Raw genomic sequence first — 22,595 nt, 5'->3', positions numbered from 1 at the left:
GTTTCCAAGGGAAGGAACAAATATCATAAATAAGGAGAAAAACACCATTCCTCCAGTGCTCACAGTGAATGCTTGGGTGCTGTATGACATACTTTGCCATCCTGCTCTGATCTCTGGTGCTCATGAAAGAATTAAGTTCTTCAAGGCTCATCAGAGAGCTATCTCCATGTGCAGAGCCCTCCTGTCCACATGAATGTGTGCTGCTATGATGTGAATACACAATATGCTGCGGAACTGCTGGGTTCCAACTGCCATTTCTCTGACACTGGGATCCTGCTTCTCATCAGAAGCTGGGCAAAGTGGTGCATTCCTTTAATCCTAGCTACTCAGGAGGTGGAGATTGGGGAAATTGTTGTTTGAAGCCAGCAGAGCAGAGGCAGGGAGGGAGAGAGAAAGGGAGGAGGGAAGAAGGAAGGAAGGGACTTACTAGAGATAAGTACAAAAAAAAGCAATTAGCAAAAAGTCACAGAGTCATTTCTTCTGGGAACAACACAAGCAGATCAAGTTCATATTCTAGAGCATCTGTTTTCAAGAATCCTGAGCAGTGTGCAGGAGCCCTTAATATTAATTTAATAAGAGTGTATACCGGATGATCCCTATATAAGAAATACGAAAATGTAGCCACATTTATTTTGGGGAGTGGAGCAAGAATCTGTGTTTTCGGCAATAAATTTTTTCTAATCAGAATTAAGAAAGCCTAAAATAAATAAACAAAGAGCCATCCAACAAATGAGCAAATAAATAGCCAAGAAAACTATCCAATATAGTACCCTCAAAAGACCCAAAAGCCAGAAGAGGCGGAATCTTAGGTAGTACTTGTCTGAGTCGCTTGTGCTGACTGCTCCTTTCCAGGTGCTGATGTCCTCCAGAAAGAACAACCACAACCACCTCTGACCACCAGTCGGCTACCACACTGGTTACCAACAGCCAACCAGTACCTGCCAGCTACCACCTGTGATCAATCACCACTGCCCACTACCACTGTCGATCACCACTGCTGGCCACCATTGCTGGTCACTAACCGTCAACCAACACCTGCCAGCCATCACCCGTGATCACCACTGCCCACCACCACTGCTGACCACCACTGCTGATCACCACCTGCAAACACTGGAATCCAAAGGCTCAGTAAAGCCTGTGACCCTCCCTCATGTGGCGGCCTTGTCTGTCCTCAGGGTTCTGAATAGGATCACAGAATAAGAGAGGCTCTCTGTGTTCCTCAAAGTAACTTCCAGCAGGGGTATCAGTCTTCTATTTGCTTTTTGTTTGTTTGTTTGGTGGCACTGTGTTTAACTCTGTCTCACAATTGCTGGGTGAGCATTCTACCACCTGAGCCAGGCCTTCCATCACCCCTTTTTGCTTTGGCTGTTATTGGAAAAAGCGTCTTACTCTTAACCCAGGTCAGCCTGGACTGTGATCCTCCTATTTATGCTTTTCTTTGTCACTGAATGCGAGGAGCATACCATGCCTCCTAGCCTTTGCTTTTGAGATGGAGTCTCATGAACTTTTTGAGCAGGCTGGCCTGAAACCATAATCCTCCCAATTTGGGCTTGCTAAGCAGCAGGGATTACAGGCATGAGCTGCTGGCCTCAGTTGGTATTTTGGTCTTCTTCAGACTCCAGTTAAAAGTTTTGCCATTGGTTCTCCTACTTCTCATATTTTCAGTCTCATCAGCACCCGAGTCCTTAGCTTGCTGAGTGCTGGAACTTCTCAGTCTCCAAACTCATGAGCCAATTCCTTCTGATAAATCTTGATTGGCGATGAAGTATTTTTCTAGAGAATCTAGATTAATATAAATACATATCTACATTCATTATAGGTTTATATGCATATTTAAAAGTTAATATCCAGCCAGGTGACAGTGTTTCACACCTGTAATCCTAGCTACTCAGGAGGCTGAGATCTGAGGATTGTGGTTTGAAGCCAACAAGGGCAGGAATATCCATGAGACCCTTATCTCTACTAACACAGCTGCAAGTGGACCTGTGGTTCAAGTGGTAGAACACTAGCCTTGAGCACAGTTCAGGGACAGTGCCCAGGCTCTGAGTTCAGTACCAGGACCAACAACAACAAAAATAGTAAATATCCATATTTTTTGCATCGACATCTATGTATACAAATACGTAAATATATGTAGATATATTATAGATGACAGATGGGTAGATGATAAATAGCTGATATATAATAGGTGGACACATACATACATACATACATACATACATGATAGATAGGATTTAAGAGAATAATACTATAAGTTAGGTATGAGTTCTTATCATGTGCATCCATTTTGTTGCATTCTTAGAACTGGGAAACCACGTGCTTGATTTCCAAAGACACACTTAAGATGTTCTTGCCACAACTGTATTTGTCAGCATTTCCCCCACAGTTACTATGCTGCAATCTCCCACATCTTCCTTTCTGTTCTGAAGTGGAGGCACCATGGGCAATCTCACTAGAGATAAGGCTTAACTTCTCACCACACTGCCTTCTCTCTGATTGGCCTGATGCACATGTCACGTTGGCTGCTCACAATGAGTTTCCTTCTGTCATTCTGCTTGTCAAGTCTCTTCTCATCTGTCTTCTACAACGCTGAGTCAAGAAGTACACTGACAGCCATCAGACTTTTTTGTAATGTGAATGGAGAGCAAGCATTTTGAAAGAGTCCGGGAGTTTCACACAGAAATGTAGACTGTCAAGTTCTAGAATTCACAGAGCTGGCAACCTTGTGCTCAGTCCCCACTTGATTACAGCCAGCTGGGGCCAGACCCTCTTCAGGAGGGAGGGAGTGCAAGGTGGCTACTGTCCCAGGACTGACTGATGCTTGCCTGGCCCCGACCATCGAATCTCCAGCCTTGCTCTGAGACAGGCCCACAATCAAAAGGCTCTCAAGAGACATTGTCACTATCTTACCCCCATCATCTACCTGTCTAATCATCCATTTAGTATCCATCCATCAATCACATGCCCATGGAAACCTCCCATGATCCAGCCATCAGCCATATCTCTGCATATCCATTCATCATCTATGCATCTACCTTTTTGTTCACCATCCATCTACCCATCCACTCATCACCCATCCATCATCCATGTACACACCCATCCATTTGACCCATCCACCAATCCATCATCCACCTATCCACTCCTCCTCCCATCATCCATCCATAATCTACTGAATCTATTTATCAGCCATTCATCCACCCCTCTGTTCATCATCCATCCATCTACCCATCCACTCATCACCCATCCATCATCTATATATAAGCCCATCTGTTTACTACCAGTCGTCCACCTACCCATCATCCACCCGGCTACTTCTCCATCCATTATCCATCCACCATCCATTCACCCATCATATATCCATCATCCATCTACCATCTACCTAGCTATCCAACCATCTATCTGTTCATCACCCATCCATCTACACCTGCCTACTCACTGACCATTCATTAAACTCCACTCTTTGGAAGACATGGGTGTGTAGACCAAGCTGGGCATTGGCCCTGCCCACGCAAGGCTTTGTTTTGATTCATGTAGCAGACCTTCCACCATCAAATACCATCAAACACCAATAATAATAAAATACCATCAAACAACCATAAGGGTTCTTGGTGAGGGCAGCAGAAGTGAGTGTGGGTCCTCCTGCTCCAAGGACCCCCTGGTAGGGAGGCAGCATGAACACCGAAGCTCACACTCCTGGGGTCTTAGACAAGGTGTCCTGGCATCACAGCCTAGCTCGGTGGCCATGGGTACACGGCCCACTTCCCAGGGCCTCAGTTTCCTTTCATCCTATGGGCACAAAATAATGAGAATCTCTTTGCTCTGGAGGAAAAGCATGGTAAGAGCCAGGTTCCTGAGATCTGCAGGGCGGGACTGCTCACATCCTAGGCCCATAACCACCCTCCCTTCACAACTTCTCCACAGGGCAGGGAAACATCCTAATCAAACATGAAAAGCACAATATGGAGGGTGGCCCTGCCCAAAGAATGACTTGCTCTCTGCTGTCACTGGGCTTTTCCCCAACTTATGTCTTTTGGCTTTGGTGTGTTCGCTGTTTTTTCAGAATCACTTCAAATCAGTCCGCGTTGGCTCCAGTGGTTGGCCCAAGGACAGAGGGCAGGGAGTGAGGATGGCCGTGGCGTGCACCGATCCTAGCAGTGATGTCTCCACTGCAGATGTGCATTTCCATCGAGACTGCAGTCTATGGCATTTTCAGCAGCCAGAAGCTCGGTGTCCTGGCCTGTCCAACAGCGTCACCCTGGGAAAGTGGGCATGACATGGCAAATGGGAAATGTGGGCCACTAAAGGGCACACTCACACAGCCAACCAACCTGTCCATGTGGGAAGATCTTTTCTGAGACAGAAAGGGCAGAATGGGCCTCAGGGAAGAGGCACGGGTCAGAAATGCCACCGCGCCAGAGCTAGCCCGACACGTCCCGGGGGGCCACAGAGCTCCTCCATGGTAAACCAGAGACCAGGAAAGCAAGAAAGGGGCCCAAGTACAGGGCCATCGTTACTTTTCTGTCTAGGGCCTGAGGACCGGGGAAAAAGCAGTCTAGACTCCAGGGTTCAGACGTCTCTGAAAATGCTCCACTCTGCCACTGGTGGGCCAAAGCAATAGAGGCAATGCAGAAATGCATTGCCCCAGGGGGTGTCTGCGGGTCCTCACGTTGCTGGGTGTGTCTCCATGCCATACCGGATGCAGGAAGCACAGCAGGATTAACCCAGAGTAGGCACCACATGGAGAGCTCTACCTTCCTCTCCAGCTTCCCTGGGGCCCAACCAGGTTGTACAAGGATGGGCCGTCTGGCTTTGGAGGACATGCCTGCAGCTACCACACAAGCCACTCTCAGAGGGACGTCAGAGTCCTGGCCCGTGAGTGCCAGAACACACCTGTGGAGCCGAGCAGTGCCACACGCCTGCAAGCCTGGCCCTTCAGAGGTGGAGGGAAAAACCGAAAGTTCCAGTCCTCAAATAAACAAGTAAAAGTAGATCAGCGACAACTTGCATCACCAACTCCAACGGCTTCACACTCTGAGTCAAGGGTGTTTCACAGATCATAGAAAGGAAGCCTGAGTCTCCAGAGGGGAGAGCTATGGATAGTTAACACTAGCAAAGGCATCATATAAAAAGAAAACATTTCCCAACAACTTCATAGTGGTTCAAAACTACTCTGAAGAAAACTGACCATGCGATGACGTTGGGAACCTCTTGGTTAACCTGTTACAGGGGCTGTGCTTGGGGAGGAATCTCCCATCTCCATGCTTTGAATAATGAATGAATCATGTTCTCCATTAACCTCTGACCGGTGATGCCACAGGACCAGTCTGAAGCCACAGGAAGCAATCGGTTGTGGGCATGGGGGCCTCATTATTAAAATTAAATGTCACCAGGAGCTTCTGAAAATACCTTTCTCAGGGATTAAGGAGCCCCCAGGGACCGGCAAATGAGTCTGGTTTGCCAAGCCCGCCCTGCGCGGGGCCCGGCTGGCCCTTCCGTTGCAGAGTGGTCCCACACGGTGTCTCCTCCCCTCCCCATCAGCTCCACATCCTCCTCAGACACCAGAAAGCATCCAGGAACTTTCAGTAAGGCTGGTGGGGAAGACAGGAACCCCAGAGACCACTGGGAAGGGGCTGTGCTTGAAGGAAGGCAAGGGTGTGAGGGAGTGGCATTTGGCGCCCACCCTAACACTGTCTGCGGTCTGGGCAAAGTGTCCTTCTCTAAGCAACTCCAATAGTCAGGAAGTAGTAGGACCCCACTCAAATTTACGGGGAATGTGTTTAACCCGAAAGCCAGGAACACACTGGGTCCACGCGAAACTAGAGGCAAGGCCCGAAGTAAAGCCATCAGGAAATCAACTTTCAATATTTTCTTCTGCAACTCGCTAGAAACATTCTCGGACAACCCCACCCGACCTCCCAACCCCTGCACTGGATACTCCAGTTTCCCATTCAGAACCTCAGAGAGAGCTCTGTGGAGAAAAACCTCTTTCCAAAAGCCCACTGAGGTCCTGAAAGCGACTCTCATTGGTGGAATCAAAGTGATATGCATATCTAAGAACCAATCACAGAGCAGGGGAAACAGCGGAGGATGGCCTCAGTCCCTCACTTGGATGGGAGGCTGAGGGAGGGCCCAGGTGTGACTAACTCACCCCAGGACGTGGTGGTCTTGGCACCCTGGACCACTGGGATAACAGCCTCACCCGTGGTCCATTGTGAGATGAGGGCACACACAGGGGCCTCGGGAGAGGCCTGGTGATGTGCCATCTGACTCCCAGGGTGACGGTGTGGGGAGGGGAGCACCCCGTGGGGACACAGAGGTCCCCAGGCAGCCCAGGGGCTGGGGGCACAGGGACCAGGCTCTGCTGCACTCCTAAGACAGGAAGGATCTGCCAGAGGTTGGAGCTTGATGCTTCTGGGAACACAGAGGACAGCAGTGAGGAGTGCGGAAATCCCTGCTCTTACCTCCATGATGCTAACCCATGCCAGTCTGTGACAACCTCACCTAACAGCTTCACCGCCTCACCTTACCCACAAGAAACTGAGACACAGAGGAGTCAGCCAACCAGCTTACAGTCACCAAGCTGAGAGGTGGGAAAGCTTCACCAAGGGTGTTGCTCCTGGAGTCTAACTGTGCACCCTCTGTGACAGAGACTTCAGGGGCCAGCGCCAGTGTGACAGCATTACAGTCAGCCTGGGAAGTGAGCACCATTGTGATTAAGTAGCGATTCATGAGACCCACAACCAGAGTGGCTGTGTAACTTGTCCAAGGCAGCGTAGCTGGTTGAAAATATACCAGCTGCTGTTCCAGCTGCTGGCAGGGGCACAGGGAACAAAGTGGCAGGCTCCTCCCAGTGCTTGTCATTGGGTGGGGTGGCGTAGAGAGGGAACTTGTAAGTAATCCCTGAAAGTATGGCAAAGGCACAATGGAAGAGGAGGCAGGGGTGTCGGGATAGAAGGGCCTGAGCTTTGAGAAAGGGAGAGAGGAAAAGGAGAGGGAACTCAGAAGGTGGGCTTCTCCCCAACATGCATGTGTACACGCACACACACACATATGGACACACTCATACACACTCACACACATATACTCATATACTGACACACATTCATGTGCACACACACTCACCCATAACATGTGCAGATAGGGGTGGGGCTCCTCAAGAAGGCAGAAGCCATCTGGCCAAGAAGAAGCAGCTGGGAGCCACGGCCAGCACTGACTTTTGGACGCTCACCTGATGAACAGCTCTGGGCTTTGCCTGCCCGCCTCCACTCACCCTCTATCTTGGGATAGCCCTTCCTTTGGGGATCACCTCCTCCACCCCTACAACTCAGTGTGTGGCTTGAATGCAGCTAACCTATCCCACAAAGAAGAAGAGGTCCAGGTTTGCAACCCAGTGGCCAATCAGAGGGCCCCATTCTTGTGTTTAGTCTCTGATTGGTCAGGGCTGAACATATGATCCAGGCAAGGCCAATCAGCAAGACTCCTGGTCTGTGCCACTTTTTCCCCCCACATTTTGGCAAACTTCCTTCTCACAAAGATTGCTAAACTATAAGGAAGTAATCAACGGGAAGTTCCAAGAGCCGTCACAGGAAGAGGAGAGAGCCTGCCAGAGAGGAATCAAGAACATACAGGGAGAGGAAGAAAGGCTCCCTATGACAGGATTGGAACACTTGGATCAAGCTCGGTGTGCCTGAAACTCGGGGAGCATCGTGCCAAGGCTCATTTGCTACTGGCCTGGGTCCATTCCCTTCAAGGGCAGGCCAACCTGCGCTGGGTGGGTGGTCCCTTGCCAGGGAGCTCTGACTGATCCACCTCCGAGGGCAGTGCCAGAGCCAGGCCCCAAGAGGCACCGCGGCTGCCCTGGCGAGGCTGAGTGGTTCTGAGCACCCCTAGAGAAGGAGGAGGAAAGCAGCCTGGGCAGCCTTTTGTCCGAGGGGACAGGCGGCCCCACCCTTGTAGGAGGCAGAGGTCCCTGAATGGTGTCCCCCTCAAATTCAATGTGAAAGTAATACCATCTCAAACTGTCACCTGGTTTGGAGACGGGCTCTTTACAAAGGTGAAGATGGGTCATGACCCAACATTAGCTGGACCCAGAGGGGAAAATCCAAGAGCAAGCCCAAGGGCACAGAGCTGCCTAGAAAGGTCACAGTGTCTGTACTCTCCCACAAACCCAGTCTACATTTGGTCCACCTGAAGATGAGTTGTGAAGAATCTTCTAGAATATACGTATCCACAGGCGGGTCTTGGAGCCAATTAAAAACCAGGAGAAAATGAACCCGTTCTCTTACCCACCTTGTATGTCTTTGCTTTTGCTGCTCTTGTCAAGCAGAAGAACAGGGAGAGAACGGGGCCAGTCTTCCTCCCAGAGCTGTGCCAGCCCCTGCACGTGGCCCGGTTCACAGCCCTGCGCAGGCAAAAGCTCCATTCACACAGGGCCTCAGCACTCATCTGCAGGGACCAGCACGGCTCACTTTCTGAAACGCCCGATTTCAGTTTCTGGCCATCACTTGCTATTCCACCGTGTCCCTGGCCTGCCTCAATGGCGGGCCTGTCCTCCAGGAACACAAAGCTGCCTTTGCCTGAGAGCCAAGAGCAGACACGGGAAGCTGCAGCCGAGAGGCGTCTCTCTCGTCACCACCGTGACTGGCCCCATTCTTCCCCGGCGCTCCGGGGGGACCCTTATAGCTCCGAACGCCTAAGGACCTTTCGCCTGGCAAATGAGGAGGGTAAATAAATCTTGGGAAGAGAAAACAGGAGGGAAGCATGGACCCCAGAGGACAAGGTTCTCAAGTGGATGTATGAGTCTGAAACTTCTAAGTGGAAGCCTCAAAAGTAGAAACTCCCTTCTCATTTAGGGGATTTAAGGAGGGGCAAGATGCTAACAAGGCAAGGATGCAAAAGAAAGCAGTAGAGGAAAGTAAGCATCAGTGTGGGTGGGCAGGCTGCTGGGTGGGTGGATGGATAAATCTATCAATCAGGTGATCAATGTACAGATGAGAAGATGCAAGCATGGATGGACAGGCAGATGGATGGATAGATGGACGGATGGATGGATGGATGGATGGATGGATGGATGGTTCTATCAATTGACTGATGAACAGATGGGTAGATGCATGGATAGGTGGATGGGTAAATGGATGGATCAATAGATGGATGGATGGATGGATGGTTCTATCAACTGAATGATGGACAGGTGGGGAGATGCATAGATGCATGGATGGATGGATGGATGGATGGATGACTCTATCAATTGACTGATGGACAGGTAGATGCATGGATGGATGGATGGATGTTCTGTCAATAGATTGATTGGTAGACAGATGGGTAGATGTGTGTGTGTGTGTGTGTGTGTGTGTATGGATGTTCTATCAATCAACTGACTGATGGACAGATGGGAAGATGTATGTATGTGTGGATAGATGGATGAATGTTCTATCAATGGATTGACTGATGGACAAATGGGCAGATGCATGGATGCATAGATGGATGGACGAATGATCCACTGGTAGGTGATGGATGACAGATGCATAAATATACAAATATATAGATATGCGGATACATAATACAGAGACAGAGCAGTAAGTGAGCAAGCTATTGTCTGAATGAGTCCTCCTAAGTTCATGTGTGGGAAACTTGGTCCCCAGTGAGCAGTGGTGAGCGGTAAGACATCACCCAAATAGAGGCGGCTCTATCAACGTATATCCAGGGAGTGGCTTTCTCATGAAAGGAAGCTCACACACCTACCCGTCTGACCATGAAATGCCCCCGCCGTGTGGAGGGATGCAGCCGGAAGGCCACGTCGGATGCTGAGCAGATGCTGGCCTTACACGCCTGGACTTTTTCAGGACCATGAGCCAAATAGGTTTCTATTCCTTATCAATTCAAAATCTTCAGTAGGTTTGCTGCACAACAGAAAACAGGCCAAAGTCGCTTCTTCAAAAGGAGAGCACAGATGAGCCATGGAGGCCGGAGGGGCACGGCCTGGTCCCCGTTACTGAGTCCCAGAGCACAGCACCCAGCACACAGACCATCCCCACCCAGGACCTAACAGCAGAGAACAGACGGCCAGCACCGAGCAGGCCCAACCACCTCCCCACGGCCAGCCAGCACCGCTTCGTTCTTCCTCAGCTCCTCTCTCTCTCCGCTACTGCGCCTCAAACCTCTCTGAAATGCAGCAGACTCTGCCTCAGGACGCCCCTCACCTGCCCCTACCGCCATCTTGACTTTCCTTCTGAAAGCAGAGCTGGAGACGCAGGCATTTGGAAACTGACTTCAGGGAGAAGTGAGGGGGGAGGGCGCCCCTCTCCACAGGCACGTTCTCGGGGCCACCGTGTGGACAGCAGAGCACCATACCCCGAAAGCACCAAGAATCACCACCCAGTGCGTGGACAGCTGGGAGTGGACGCATCCTTTGGCTGAGGACCGTGATGTGACCTGGGCTTGACTCTGCCCGTGCTCTGGCTGCGCTTATTCTGTGTAGGACAAGGTCCTGGGGTCCCAGCTCGCGCCTGTGGTGGTGGTGCTGGCAGGGTGAGGGATGTTGGTATCGTTTGTGGTAGAGGGAAACATATGTATGTTGGCCAGTTTCTGTGGCATAAGTATTTCCCAGCGCGCTGGGTTCCAAGTCCTCATGTGGTGTCCACCACTCACCCTGCGGGCTATGTTGGAATCATGGCCATAGCCAAAGCAGCAGTGGTCCAGGAAAACATGGCACCAACCTCAAAGGCATCTGCTAATGGGCAAGGGGCACTGTGGTACCTGACTAAAGGGCTCCAATTCTCATCTTGCTGTCTAATTTTACTCTGCAATCAGCCCCATCCCCTTCAGAGGGTCGGGCTAGGTCCCCCCTTCCCAGGATCCCAACCAAACCTACTGTCCTATCATTCACTATGCTTCAGCCTTGTGGGTCCTTCACCCTCCAACAGCAAAGCACAGTCTCAGGGCCTTTGCACTTGCCACTCCCTCTGTCCAGGATGCTTTTCTCCAAGGTGTGTCTATGGCTAACCCTCCCTCTACCAAGTCTCCACGCAGAAGCCCTGCTCACAGGCCGCCTGCCTGCCAACCACAGACAGACCTCTCCCAACATTCGTTCCCCCGAGCCTCTTTTGTCATCATTCAGGACAGGTGAGCACCCCCAGTCCCAACATGTGTGGCGACCTCTGGCCTGCCTGTTTTCCCCTGCACTATTCACTCCATCCCATTGCCACAGGGACCAAAAGCAGTGATGTCTAATCAATGATCAATGGTTCCGAACGGCTCACCAGCTCAAATTCCAGGGGTGAGTTCAGACTCACTCATGTGAAATTCCCCACGAGGCCCCACAGAGAAGAAGGTCCTAGTTCAGAACTCCTGGGACCACGCCCCTCCACCGCGAACAGGCCCATGACCCCAGACACACAGACCTCTCCCACCCCAAGGGGTACCGGGGCTCCCACAGGGTAGAGGAGACTGTGCCCGGCAGCACGCCGGCCAGTCCCGATACAGCAAAGATGGCTCAGGGCAAGCGGGGATCCCTCGGTGTAAAATCTGTACCTGTCAGCCCCCACCCCTAGCAAGGTAATGAGGAGGACGGCACTGGGGCGGCCGAGGGCAATGTCTGCCTGGATGGCAGAGGGGCGAGATGGGCTCAGGCAGGAGCCTGGAGCAGGGGCGGCCTGCAGGGGAGAGGCCTGGGGCAGTCTTCCTCCCCACCAATGATTCCTGTTCATTTTCACATCAGCTCCGGGTGAGGGCCATGAATAGAATTCTAAATATAGTTCAGAGCAGAATTAAGTGAGATCTGGAAGCTTCTGTGAACCACTCTCGTGGCACCCGTCAGATGGGGCGAGGGTGTGGCTGGCCGTGGCCGCTGCTGAGCCCCTGCCCACCTCGGCCCTCTGCCGGCCTTGCTCCTGCTCACTCCTCCAAACCCCAGGACGGCTCTGGAGTCCCCGGAGGGCTGGAGGTGGTGCCCGGGCTCGGGTCAGCTCGGAGTCCCGCAGATCAAATGGGGGCCAGGGTCCGAGTGAGGGGCACGGACCCCTGGTGTAGGCAGAGCACACAAAGAAAGAAGGACCCTGTGAACAGATGGGGAGGGGCTCGAGAAGCGATGCAGAGGGGAAGGGGGTCCCACAGGATGGGGCGCCAGAATGGCGTAGGCTCCCCGTGGGCCGGGGAGATGGAGGCCAGCTCCCAGGGGTCAGCATGCACTGTTTTCAGCTTGGGAGTTGCACCCAGAGGGATTTTAAATCCAAATAGCTAAGCGTCTAGTCTAGGAGAGCACCAAAAGAGAATGTGTTCCCAGCCACTCGGCCCTGAGACCAGGCTGCCAGCCTCCTGCAACAAGGCTGTGTCCTTGTCCTGAGTGCCACACCCCCTCCAGACCTGGCAGGGAGAAGCAGCCAGAGGAGCAGGGGTGTGACCAGAAAAAAGAGCAGGAGCCAGGACACCCAGGCTGGCCAGCCCCAGCATGGGCGCAGCAAGGTGGTCGGAGCAGCAGCCCACAGCCTGGACGCTGGGGGTCTGAGAAGCACTTCCCAAGAGTGAACCAACCCTTGAGGACCCATGCTGGCCCAGCCAGGGGACAGGACTGGGAGCTTGGCCAGTGATATCCAGTTGCAATGTGTCTGTTCACAGAGACCAGCGGGCACCATTGTATCAACTGCCTGTCACTCCGTCATGAACCTCCCCAGAGGACTCCACCACATACACATGTGCATTCACACGTATGCATACACATGTGCTCACACGTGCGTGCACACCACACACGCATGCACACACACCATGGGGAGGGTCATCTGCTCCCTGTGGGAGGGCTGGGCTCCATCGGGGCCTTCCTGCTCAAACAGGGCATCCCTCCACTCCAGGGACCTCCAGCAGGCCTGGTCGGTCTCCCTGCTTTTCTGGCTCAAGGTGTCTTGTCATCCAAACTTCTAACCTGTAGCCAGATCCAGTTTGGAGAGAAAATAGGCAGCAGGAGTCAGCTTCTCCTTGGCTGGAACTGAAACGAGGAGAACCGCAGCACACAGAAACGGTCTGAAGATTGGCATGAGGGGCTCAGTGGCCACTGCAGGAAGGACCGGGAGCTGGACATATGGCTGGAGGCCTGGCTTCACCCCTGGGGAAGATGCCTGAGGCTGCCTGAGCTTTGCGGCCATGCCACAGACCCAGACAGAGCTCCATGGACAGATCCACAGACAGATCCATTCACAGACCCATGGACAAATCCATGGACAGAACTCCATGGACAGATCCATGGAGAGATCTGACAGACTCATGGACAGACCCATGGACAGAGCCCCATTGACAGAGCCCCATGGACAGAGCCCCATGGATAGATCCACGGACAGATCCACAGACAGAGCCCCACGGACAGAGCTCCATGGACAGACCCATGGACAGAGTCTCATGGACAGCACTCCATGGACAGACCCATGGACAGAGCCCCATGGTCAGACCTATAAACAGATCCATGGACAGAGCCCCATGGACAGACCCATGGACAGAGCCCCATGGACAGATCCATGGACAGACCCATGGACAGATCCATGGACAGATCTACGGACAGACCCATGGACAGAGCCCCATGGACAGACCCATGGGCAGATCTATGGACAGATCCATGGACAGAGCCCCATGGACAGATCCATGTACAGAGCCCCATGGACAGATCCATAGACAGAGCCATGGACAGAGCTCCATGGACAGACCCATGGACAGACCCATGGACAGAGCCATGGACAGACCCATAGACAGAGCCATGGACATAGCTCCATGGACAGATCCATGGACAGACCCATGGACAGAGCCTCATGGACAGATCCATAGACAGAGCCATGGACAGAGCTCCATGGACAGAGCCATGGACAGAGCCATGGACAGATCCATGCACAGATCCATGGCCAGAGCTATGGACAGACCCATGGACAGATCCATGGACAGAGCTCCATAGACAGCACTCTATGGGACCCGCCCCAGCAGCCTCCTGCTCATGACCCCATCCTCATCCCTATCTCACTGATGAGCAAAGTGAGGGCCAAGGAGGAGAAGCAGGCAGCTGTGCATCGGGGAGGAGTGGGTAGGAAGTGGCCACAGAGGGCCGCTTCCCCCGACCTTGAATCTGCATCCCCAGTGTGGAGCCGGAGGGCAGGGAGGCCTGCAGGGAGCTCCACAGCTCCCGGCATAAGAAAGCTCCGACTCAGCCACCCCAGGGCCCAGTGCTGCCCACTCCACCAGCTTCCTCTCACAAGCATGTGCCTGCAGTGAAGTCTTGAAATATCTCATGTGGGCCTCAGAACAGCCTCAGACAGCAGGTAGGAGCACGCCACGCATTGTCTGAGGTTTATAGAGGAGGAAACTGAGGCACTGACTAGTGAAGAGTTGCGTTCAGCAGTGGGTGCCAGCTTAGCCGCCGGCTGACACCCAGCATCCAGGAGCACTGGCACCATGCCAAAGCCTGACACTGTGTCACCTCCCACCTGTGACACACCTGCGCACACACACACACATACACACACACCTGTTCCCAAGACTCGAGACAAAAAAAAAAACCTCAGCTGTAATAGTGAACATGAGGACTGAAAAACATTCATTGTCACAGATCTGGATGTGAGTCTAGGTGCTAAGCCACGCCCCCACTCACCAGCTCTTCTTACAGGGAGGAGGGATGGGGAGGGATGGGGAAGAAGAGGGGGATGGAGAGGCAGATGGAGGGGGGTCAACCCCAGATTCTGTAAGAAAGCAAGCCCCTTCTGTCCTCTGCCCCAAACCTCATCTCCAGTTTTCTACTAGGCTTACAGTGGAGGGGGCTTCTGACTTTAATCCCTTAGAACTATCAGTTAAAGGCCAACATTTTATCTATAGGTGCATATAAATTTTCAAGAAATATTGGAAACAAAAACAGAAGCTTATTAGTAGGAGCACGGAGATAGTTACTTTTGAAAGTGTGACATTTAAAATGCTTGCAGAATCATGTCACAAAAGTATTTATCAGCCAGGCGCTGCGGCTCATGCTTGTGGTCCTAGCTTCTCAAGGGGCTGAGATTTTGGTGAAAGAGGTGTCGCTGATCCCCATGCATGGTACTTACACTATGCCATGGGGGGTAACCCCTTTGTACAACTTCTTAAATTTTTTAAAAATTATATATACACGTGTGTGTGTGTGTGTGTGTGTGTGTGTGTGTGTGTGTGTGTATGACTCCAGGAAATGGCGGGGGGGTGGGGTGGGGAGGGAGGGAGGCTAAGATCTGAGAATTGTGGTTCAAAACCTTCCTGGGCAGAAACATCCCCAAGACTCTTATTTCTAATTAACCAGGAAAAAAAAAAGCCAGAAGTGGAGCACCGGCTTTGAATGAAAAAGCCAAGTGAGAAAGTGAGGCTCTGGGTTCAAGCCCCAGTGCTCAATTAAATACATACATGCATACATATACATATACATGAACAAACGTGTGCGTGTGTGTCTGTGTGTACGTATTTTCTAGTGACATGCCACAGCTCCCGCCTCTTCCTTGGTTCCTGGCAGGTTTGTTTCCTGGATGCTGCCAATTCATCAAAGTCAAAGTCTACTGATATTGTGCCCATTAGACAAGCAAATCCATGTGGCTCTCTCTAACAGAAACACAAGCCCCGCCCATTAAACACGGGGCCTCCAATGGCTGCAGATGGCTTGCCTGTTGCACCCCCTTGCCTGACCTTCAGAGGATCAACCCTGCCCTGACATTCTGGTGAAGCGCGGAGGGACAGAAGGACGCGGGCACACCTGCATGATCACCTGATGGGAGCTCAGTGTTGTACATCTACCCACTAGGCTGCTCGGCCTGGCCAACAATGGGGTTGAAGCCATGTGTGCTCCATCTGGGGCAATGGCCTTCCAGTAAGATGCAAGAAGCAGATAGCAAAGACAGAGCTGGGCACGGGTGGCTCTCGTCTGCGATCCTAGCTACTCCACAGGCCAAGATCCGGAGGGTCGTGGTCTAAGGTCAGCTCAGAACAAACCAAAAAGTTCCTGAGACGTCTCCCTCTAACAGGAAAAGCTGGATATGGTAGTATACACCTATATGGTAGTATACACCTATCACCACGGCTGAGGCAGAAGATGGGGGATTGCAATAGAGGTCAGCCTGGGCAGACAGTGAGCGAGACCCTATCTCAAAAGCAACTAGGGCAGAAAGGGCTGGAGATGTGGCTCAAGTAGGACAGCATCTGCTGGCCAGCAGGAAGGCCTGAATTGAAACCCTAGCACCACAAAAAACCACCATGGTGATGACCAGCTCTAGGTGGCTCTGCAATTCTCAGGAGTCCAGGCTCCTTCAGAGTCTGTACAGAAGTTTCTAGAATGTGGACTAGAACCCACTTCTCAAATTCAATAACAGTAGGTCTCAAGTTCTCTGGAACACTCCAAGATACAAACCCTCTCCTTTTTCTGCTTCCATGAGATTCCTGCCCACCATGTTCCTCCCACGGGGGCCTGGACACCCTGGTTTGTGCATATCCCCTATCACCTCCAGACACCCCACTCTACCATATCCCCCTGCCTACTCTTGCCAGTGTTTTAACTGCGTCCCAGCTCTTCATTTGCACCGGTTCTGTTCACTAAGAGTCATGGCGCACCTGCAAAGCAGACAAACTCATTACAGCCAAACAACCCCATTCACAGACAACCACTGAGGCTTCACTGTCAGACCGGAAAAATAGGAGCAGAGACATTTGGAGGGTCCCAACATGGGCTGGGAGGTGGGAGGGGCAGAAACAGCATCCCTATAAGAGGGAGGAGAGGGGCAGGTGCAGATAGCTGGGGTCAGCCAGTCACACCACAGGTAAACCCTTGCTATCTGGTGGGCCAGAGATAAAAAAGATGCTACTCCTGCTGCTGCTGTTCCTTTTCCTCCTTTCCACTTCTGGCTTTTTTGGTAGTTAGTTGGGGATGAGTTGAATGGACTTTTCTGTCCTCGATAACTTTGAACCACAACCCTCATACCCAGCCTCCTAAGTAGCTGGGAGTACAGGAGTAAGCCAATCCTCAGACCCAGCCTCCTGAGTAGCTGGGAGTATAGAAGTGAGGCACTGGTGCCTAGAGATGGTTTCCAGAATGAGGTAAAACACCACTGAGCCTTTAAACTGTACTTTTACAGCATCTAGTTTTTATTTTCAATAACCCCAAAGCCATTGACAAGGTAATTGCTGCTAGTTAAACCTGAGATACTCACAAGGGGCCAGAGAGAGAAGTTTGGGACTCCACAGAGTAACAGAACATTCCAGAAATACACATAGAAAGAGCCACTCTGGACAAGGGCAGTAGCTGTGTCTACCCTGGTATCCCTCAAGGGCTGGGCACAAAGGAGAGAGCAGACCAGTTCTTGTGTTCGGAAATGTCTGTTCTGCAGGGGGCAGGGGAAAGAAGGAAGACTCAAGACAGTCCGGGATGGGCCGGAAGAGGACAGGCACAGGCTCAGCACAGGGATGGAAATCCTGGGAGGGGGAAGGGCGTGTTTGCTTCCAGAGGCCAGTGATGGCTGCCCATATTAAACAATGACTATGGTGATGGTGACTCACGGTTGTAATCCTAGTTTCTTGGGAAGCTGATATTGGGAGGATCGCAGTTAGAGGCCAGCCTGGGGTATGCACACAAGACCTTTCTTCAACCAAAAGTGGGGATGCAGTGAAGGGTGTCTATCACCACCCTTACATGGGAGGTTAGGATAAAGAGGATCACAGTTCAAGGCTAGCCTGGGTGGGAAAGCCCAAGAGGCTATTGATGGAGTGAAGATGGGCATAGTGACACATACCCACATAATGGGATGGTTGTTATCTATGTGCCTGCCTGGCACATGGCAAGAACCCATCTCCCAAGAGCAGGGCTGGAGCCAGGCGCCAGCAGCTCACGCCTGTAATCCTAGCTGCTCGGGAGGCTGAGATCTGAGGATCGAGGCTCAAAGTCAGACCAGGCAGGAAAGTCTGTGAGACCCTTACCTCCGATAAACCACTAGAAAACCGGAAGCAGTGCTGTGGCTAAAGTGGTAGAGCGCTCACCTTGAGATAAAGAGTTCAGAAACAGCACCCAAGCCTAGAGTTCAAGCCCCACAACTGACAAAAAAAAGCAGGGCTGACAGTGTGGCCCAGTGGTAGAGCACCTGCCTGACAAGTACCACACTCTGAGTTCACGCCCCAGTGTTGCCAACAATGGTTCACGAAATACTGTCCTGGCATGTGGGTGTGGGGACCAAGAAGACAGCCAAGCCCCTTGGAGTGGATGAAGCAGGCAAGGCCCCCTGGACAGGACACCCTGGGAAGAGGAAAGGCACCACAGACCAGGAAGCCAAGAGGGCAGCACACATCAGAGTAGGGGTCCGTGGCAGGGTGGAGACGCAGGAGACCTAACGGGAAGGGTCACCACTGCCGCTGCCCCTTCCAAGGCCAGTGTCAGGGCCTGCCTGTGGCGCACAGCAGGCAGAGGCCCAGGCCCAGGGCAGGGGCAGCGAGAGGGAGGGAGAGAGGGAGAGAGGTAGAGTCCCCTGGTTAGCAGGAACTCCACAGGAGGAGAAAGCCATCAGATGTCTGTTTGAACTTTCAACTTTAAACGAGGCTCTGCCCCTACCTGTAGAGCCTAGGACACAGAGAAGTACTGACAGGACCCCATTAGAACAGCAGAGAGGGAGAGCGCAGGCTGCCAGGCAGTCCACGCTCCACACAGGAGGAAGGCACGGGGCGCAAGGTTTACACGACACCGTTTATCACCTTTCCTGCTAGAGCAAAGTCCTGCGATCTCAGGGTGCTACTTCAGATCCTGGAGGGAGTGCCAAGGCGTCTGCTTTCTAGGAAGGTTCAACCCACAATTGTGGGTCCCCCGAGGCAGACATCCTAACCACCACCGGCATCTACCCAGAAGAAATTCTCAGTGATCCCAAGACAGTCCAGGCCCAGGCGCTCACCTCCACGTGACCTCTACGGGGTTAAAGCCAGAAAGCCGAACATGAACACCTGCTGGCTACGCTGGAATACCTACGCTGTGGAGCATGTGGCTGCTAAGAGGAAGGAGCGGATGGAGACGGCAGAGTGGCGAGTCCCTACCACCATGCCCCCCCACCCCCCGCCACCTGCCCAGGGCTCGTACACGGGACGTCCTGTACGCTGCATAAATGGGGAGGGAAAGCCAGAACAGGGACATTAAACTCCTACCAGGGGCAGCACTGAAAAGACAGAGAAAGGCACCGAAGCCTACTCTACCTCCCAAGAATGCTGTGAGTTGGGGCTAAGAGAAAATCAATGCATTAAGTGAAGGAAGGTGTGACATTGTCCAAAACACAAACATCCGCATCCCCCGAGCTGTAAAATGGTAACCCTTCTGGACAAAACCTTCACCTTAACAATAAAATGATATTAAAAATACTGTAGGGAAGGGTAAATGCAACTATGTCATATAGAGATAGTGTCTAATGGTTCTTGCATGTTATTTAGTATCTGGCTATATGGCCCAGCAGGAGAGCTGGGTTCGGAGCTGGAGTCCTGAGTTCGAGTTGCTGGTAGAGGGGGGTGGAGAAAGCCCTGGAAGGCCAGGCCAAGGCTCAGACTTCTCTATCTAGGGGACAAACGACTGAGAGTATTGCAATAACTGACCCAAACGCAGACTGTTGGGAACGGCTGGGTAAGAAAGGGCCAAAGCAGTGCCAGGGCAGGGGACTCTTCCCAGCCACTTGAATGGAGTTTAAAACTGCACCTGTTCAAGATAAGCACGCCATGCATCACAAAGGAGTGAGTGAGTCCCACCAATAGAGGGGTGCAAGCTTTCCAGACCCAGCTTTCCCACTGGGCTAGCTCAAGACCCTAGCAATCTTCCAACCTGGAGTCTCTCTACTTCTACCACAACTCCTCTGCTAAACAAAATTTATAAACTCCCAAGCGCCTCTGATAAGGCCTTACAACTCACAGTTACTTATTTATTCTTCCTTTCTTTCTTTTGGTGCTGGTCCCCAGGCCTAAACTCATGGTCTGGGTGCTGTCCCTGAGCTTTTTTGTTATGTTTTGTTCTTCCTCAAGACTAGCACTCTACCACTTGATCCACAGCTACCCTTCTGGCTTTAGTAGTGGTTAATTGGAAATAAGAGCCTCGAAGACTTTCCTGCTCAGCCAGGCTGGGCTCAGACCACTCACTATCTTCAGATCTCAAACCACTGCCCTCAGATCTCCGCCTTCTGAAGTTGCTAAGATTTCAGGCCTGTCTGGCATGGATTTTTTTATATGCAGCTTGGATTTTCAACTCTGGCATCTACTCTCTGGTTATCATTTTGACTGCCAGATCCAGAGAACTCCAGTGTGGCCCCTGCCAGGGTACAACCTAATCCTGGCATCCTCCTCCTCTGCCCCTCTGCACAGGCCACAGACACCTGCCAAACCCTTCACACCCACCTGTGCCCGTGGAGCATCCACTCACAGCCCAAAGCTAAGTCCTCCATAATTTCCATTTCAAATTTGCTTCCTTTCACTGCTAGAGAGACAAAAGGGGTGATGGGGAAGAAATATCTCTTCAGGAGCCATTCAAAACAGCTGGGCACTGGTGGTTTACCTTGCAATCCTAGCTACTTGGGAGGCTGAGATCTGAGGATCCTGGTTCAAAACCAGTTTGGGTAGAAGAGTCCTCGAGACTCTTATCTCTAAAACTCCTAACCCACAAAAAGCCAGAAGTAGGGCTGTGGGTCAAATGATAGTGCACCAGCCCTTGAGCATAAAAGATCAGGGACAGCACCCAGACCCTGAGTTCAAGCCCTACTACCAGCACAAGAATAAAAGAAATGCAATGAGAGAAAAGAAAAGAGAGTCATTCAACTTCCATACTTGGAACAATCATGGAAGTAAATCTCCACCGCTGAGAAAACCAATCCATCAAAGAGTGCTTAGTCCCCAATTAGTAACAGAAGGATTAATTAATTCCTCCAGGGTCTATGACGGCAGTCTCTCCTAGAAATTCCAAGGAAATTCACTTGTCCTCCCACGAGGAAAAAATTCAGGGATTTCCTCCAGCCAGCACCTTAGTGGGACCCAATGACACAGTGTCACTGTTCCTAACAAAGATGTCTCAGCAGGCTGGCATGGGTTGATTGTTTGAAATTTCAAGTAGGGCTTGGCACCCGCTGAGCCAACTTCAGTGGGCCTTTCTGGGCCATTCCAGTGTGGTCTCGAGAGTGGGGAAATCTCTTCCCACAAGCAGGCCCTAGGTTGGCTGCACTTGGACACGGGGTGCGGGGCATCCCCAGCCCCATCCTGGAGGCACGGAGGTAGAAGTCCGCAGGGGAAGGCAGCCCTTGCCACGGGCAGCATCTTTGGAGGAATTGTGCTTCACCAGGAGCCAGCACAGACTCCAAAACACCAGCTTTGATTCTTTTTATTTTTGAAAGATACATTTCAGAAGCTCAGACTTCTCCCTAAGAAGTGAAAATTGCCTTCTGGCAGAGAAAGGTTTTAATGATCACTTTGCTTCCTGCGTCTCCATGGTGACGGGGCGGCAAAGAGCCCACCCCCTCCCTCCCCATTAGGCCTTTCTTCCCCGCTGGAAAGTCATCAATCAGGCCATACAGACGCCTTTGTGACCGGTTATCACCGACACGATCCACGCTGCCAGGGAGGGCGGCGGAGTGGCCGCGTGCACAGAGTGAAATCCCGGCAGGCCGCCCGGGCCCACGCCCTGCGCCCCTCGGGGAGCTCTGCCCCGCACACCTGTCCGGGGCAGCGGGCGCGCCGGGCGCGCAGGCCCCGCTCCAGCCCAGTGGGGACCCGGAGGCAAGCCGGCCGCAGGGCAGGGCTCTGCTCGTCGCGGCGAGGCTACGGGCCGGGGGCCCCAGCCTGGGGGGCGCCGGACGGAGGCGGCCGGCGTCTGCCTCTGGCCGGGGCGGTCAGCCCCTCCGCGGGGGACACACCGTGGAGCCGCCCAGAGCAGCAGGCGCCGCAGGGTGCCCCGGAAGTCGGGGAGCCGCCGGCTTCTCCGGGACAAAGGGCTCCGCCGCACCCCGCGCCGCGGGGATGGAAGCCGCGGATGGGGGCCGCCGGGCCCGGCGCCCGGCGTGGGCCGCGGCTCCCGGAACGCGGCGCCCCGCGCCCGCGCGGACCCGGTGCCCGCGCGTCCGGCCGCGCCTCCCCCACCCGCCCCGCCGCCCCCGCTGTTACCTGGGTTCTCCCGGGGGTCCGCGGAGGCGCTGGCGTCGGCGAGGACGCTGGGGTCGCTCTGCGAGCGGCCCCGCGACACCAGGCAGCTGCTCTCGTCCCCCGACGCGGCCATGGGCCCCGCGGCGCGCGCGGCGCCGGCCAAGTTGGAGGGAGCGGCGCGCGCTCAGCGCATCGGCGTGGAGGCGGCCAAGGTCACGGCGAGGGGCCGAGGGGCGTCCTCCAACCCGACGGGGAAAGGAAAGCCGGGCCAGAGAAGAGACGGCCGGGCGAGGACGCGGGCTGGCTTCGGGGCGGGGAAACAATGGGCGAGCGGGTGGCCGCCGGGCGCATCCCGGCGTGCGCGGCCTCGCGGGGTATTGAGTCGAGTGTATCCCCGATCTTCAGTCTACAGTCCAGGAAAAAGAAAAGTTGAACCAGGAAATGAAAACTTTTTCTCGCCAGTGTTTATTGCGTGCTGGGGTCGGAGG

At 53.0% G+C, this 22,595-nt stretch overlaps 1 protein-coding gene across 1 annotated transcript in view; it reads right to left on the bottom strand.

The window, feature by feature from the left end:
- The window catches only part of Phactr3 (phosphatase and actin regulator 3), a 119,878-nt gene extending 97,638 nt beyond the window's left edge, over window positions 1-22,240 (bottom strand). Inside the window, exon 1 of the mRNA XM_042699295.1 lies at window positions 22,129-22,240. Within this exon, the coding sequence (XP_042555229.1) occupies window positions 22,129-22,240 (112 nt within the window). The remainder of the gene's footprint in view (window positions 1-22,128) is intronic.
- Window positions 22,241-22,595: the final 355 nt, after the last annotated feature.

This window comes from Dipodomys spectabilis, unplaced genomic scaffold, assembly GCF_019054845.1.
Source record: "Dipodomys spectabilis isolate Male_0828 unplaced genomic scaffold, ASM1905484v1 ptg000240l, whole genome shotgun sequence".
Taxonomy (NCBI): Eukaryota; Metazoa; Chordata; class Mammalia; order Rodentia; family Heteromyidae; genus Dipodomys; species Dipodomys spectabilis.
Note: the sequence above shows the minus strand (reverse complement) of the source record. Positions and strands in the feature narration are given on the sequence as shown.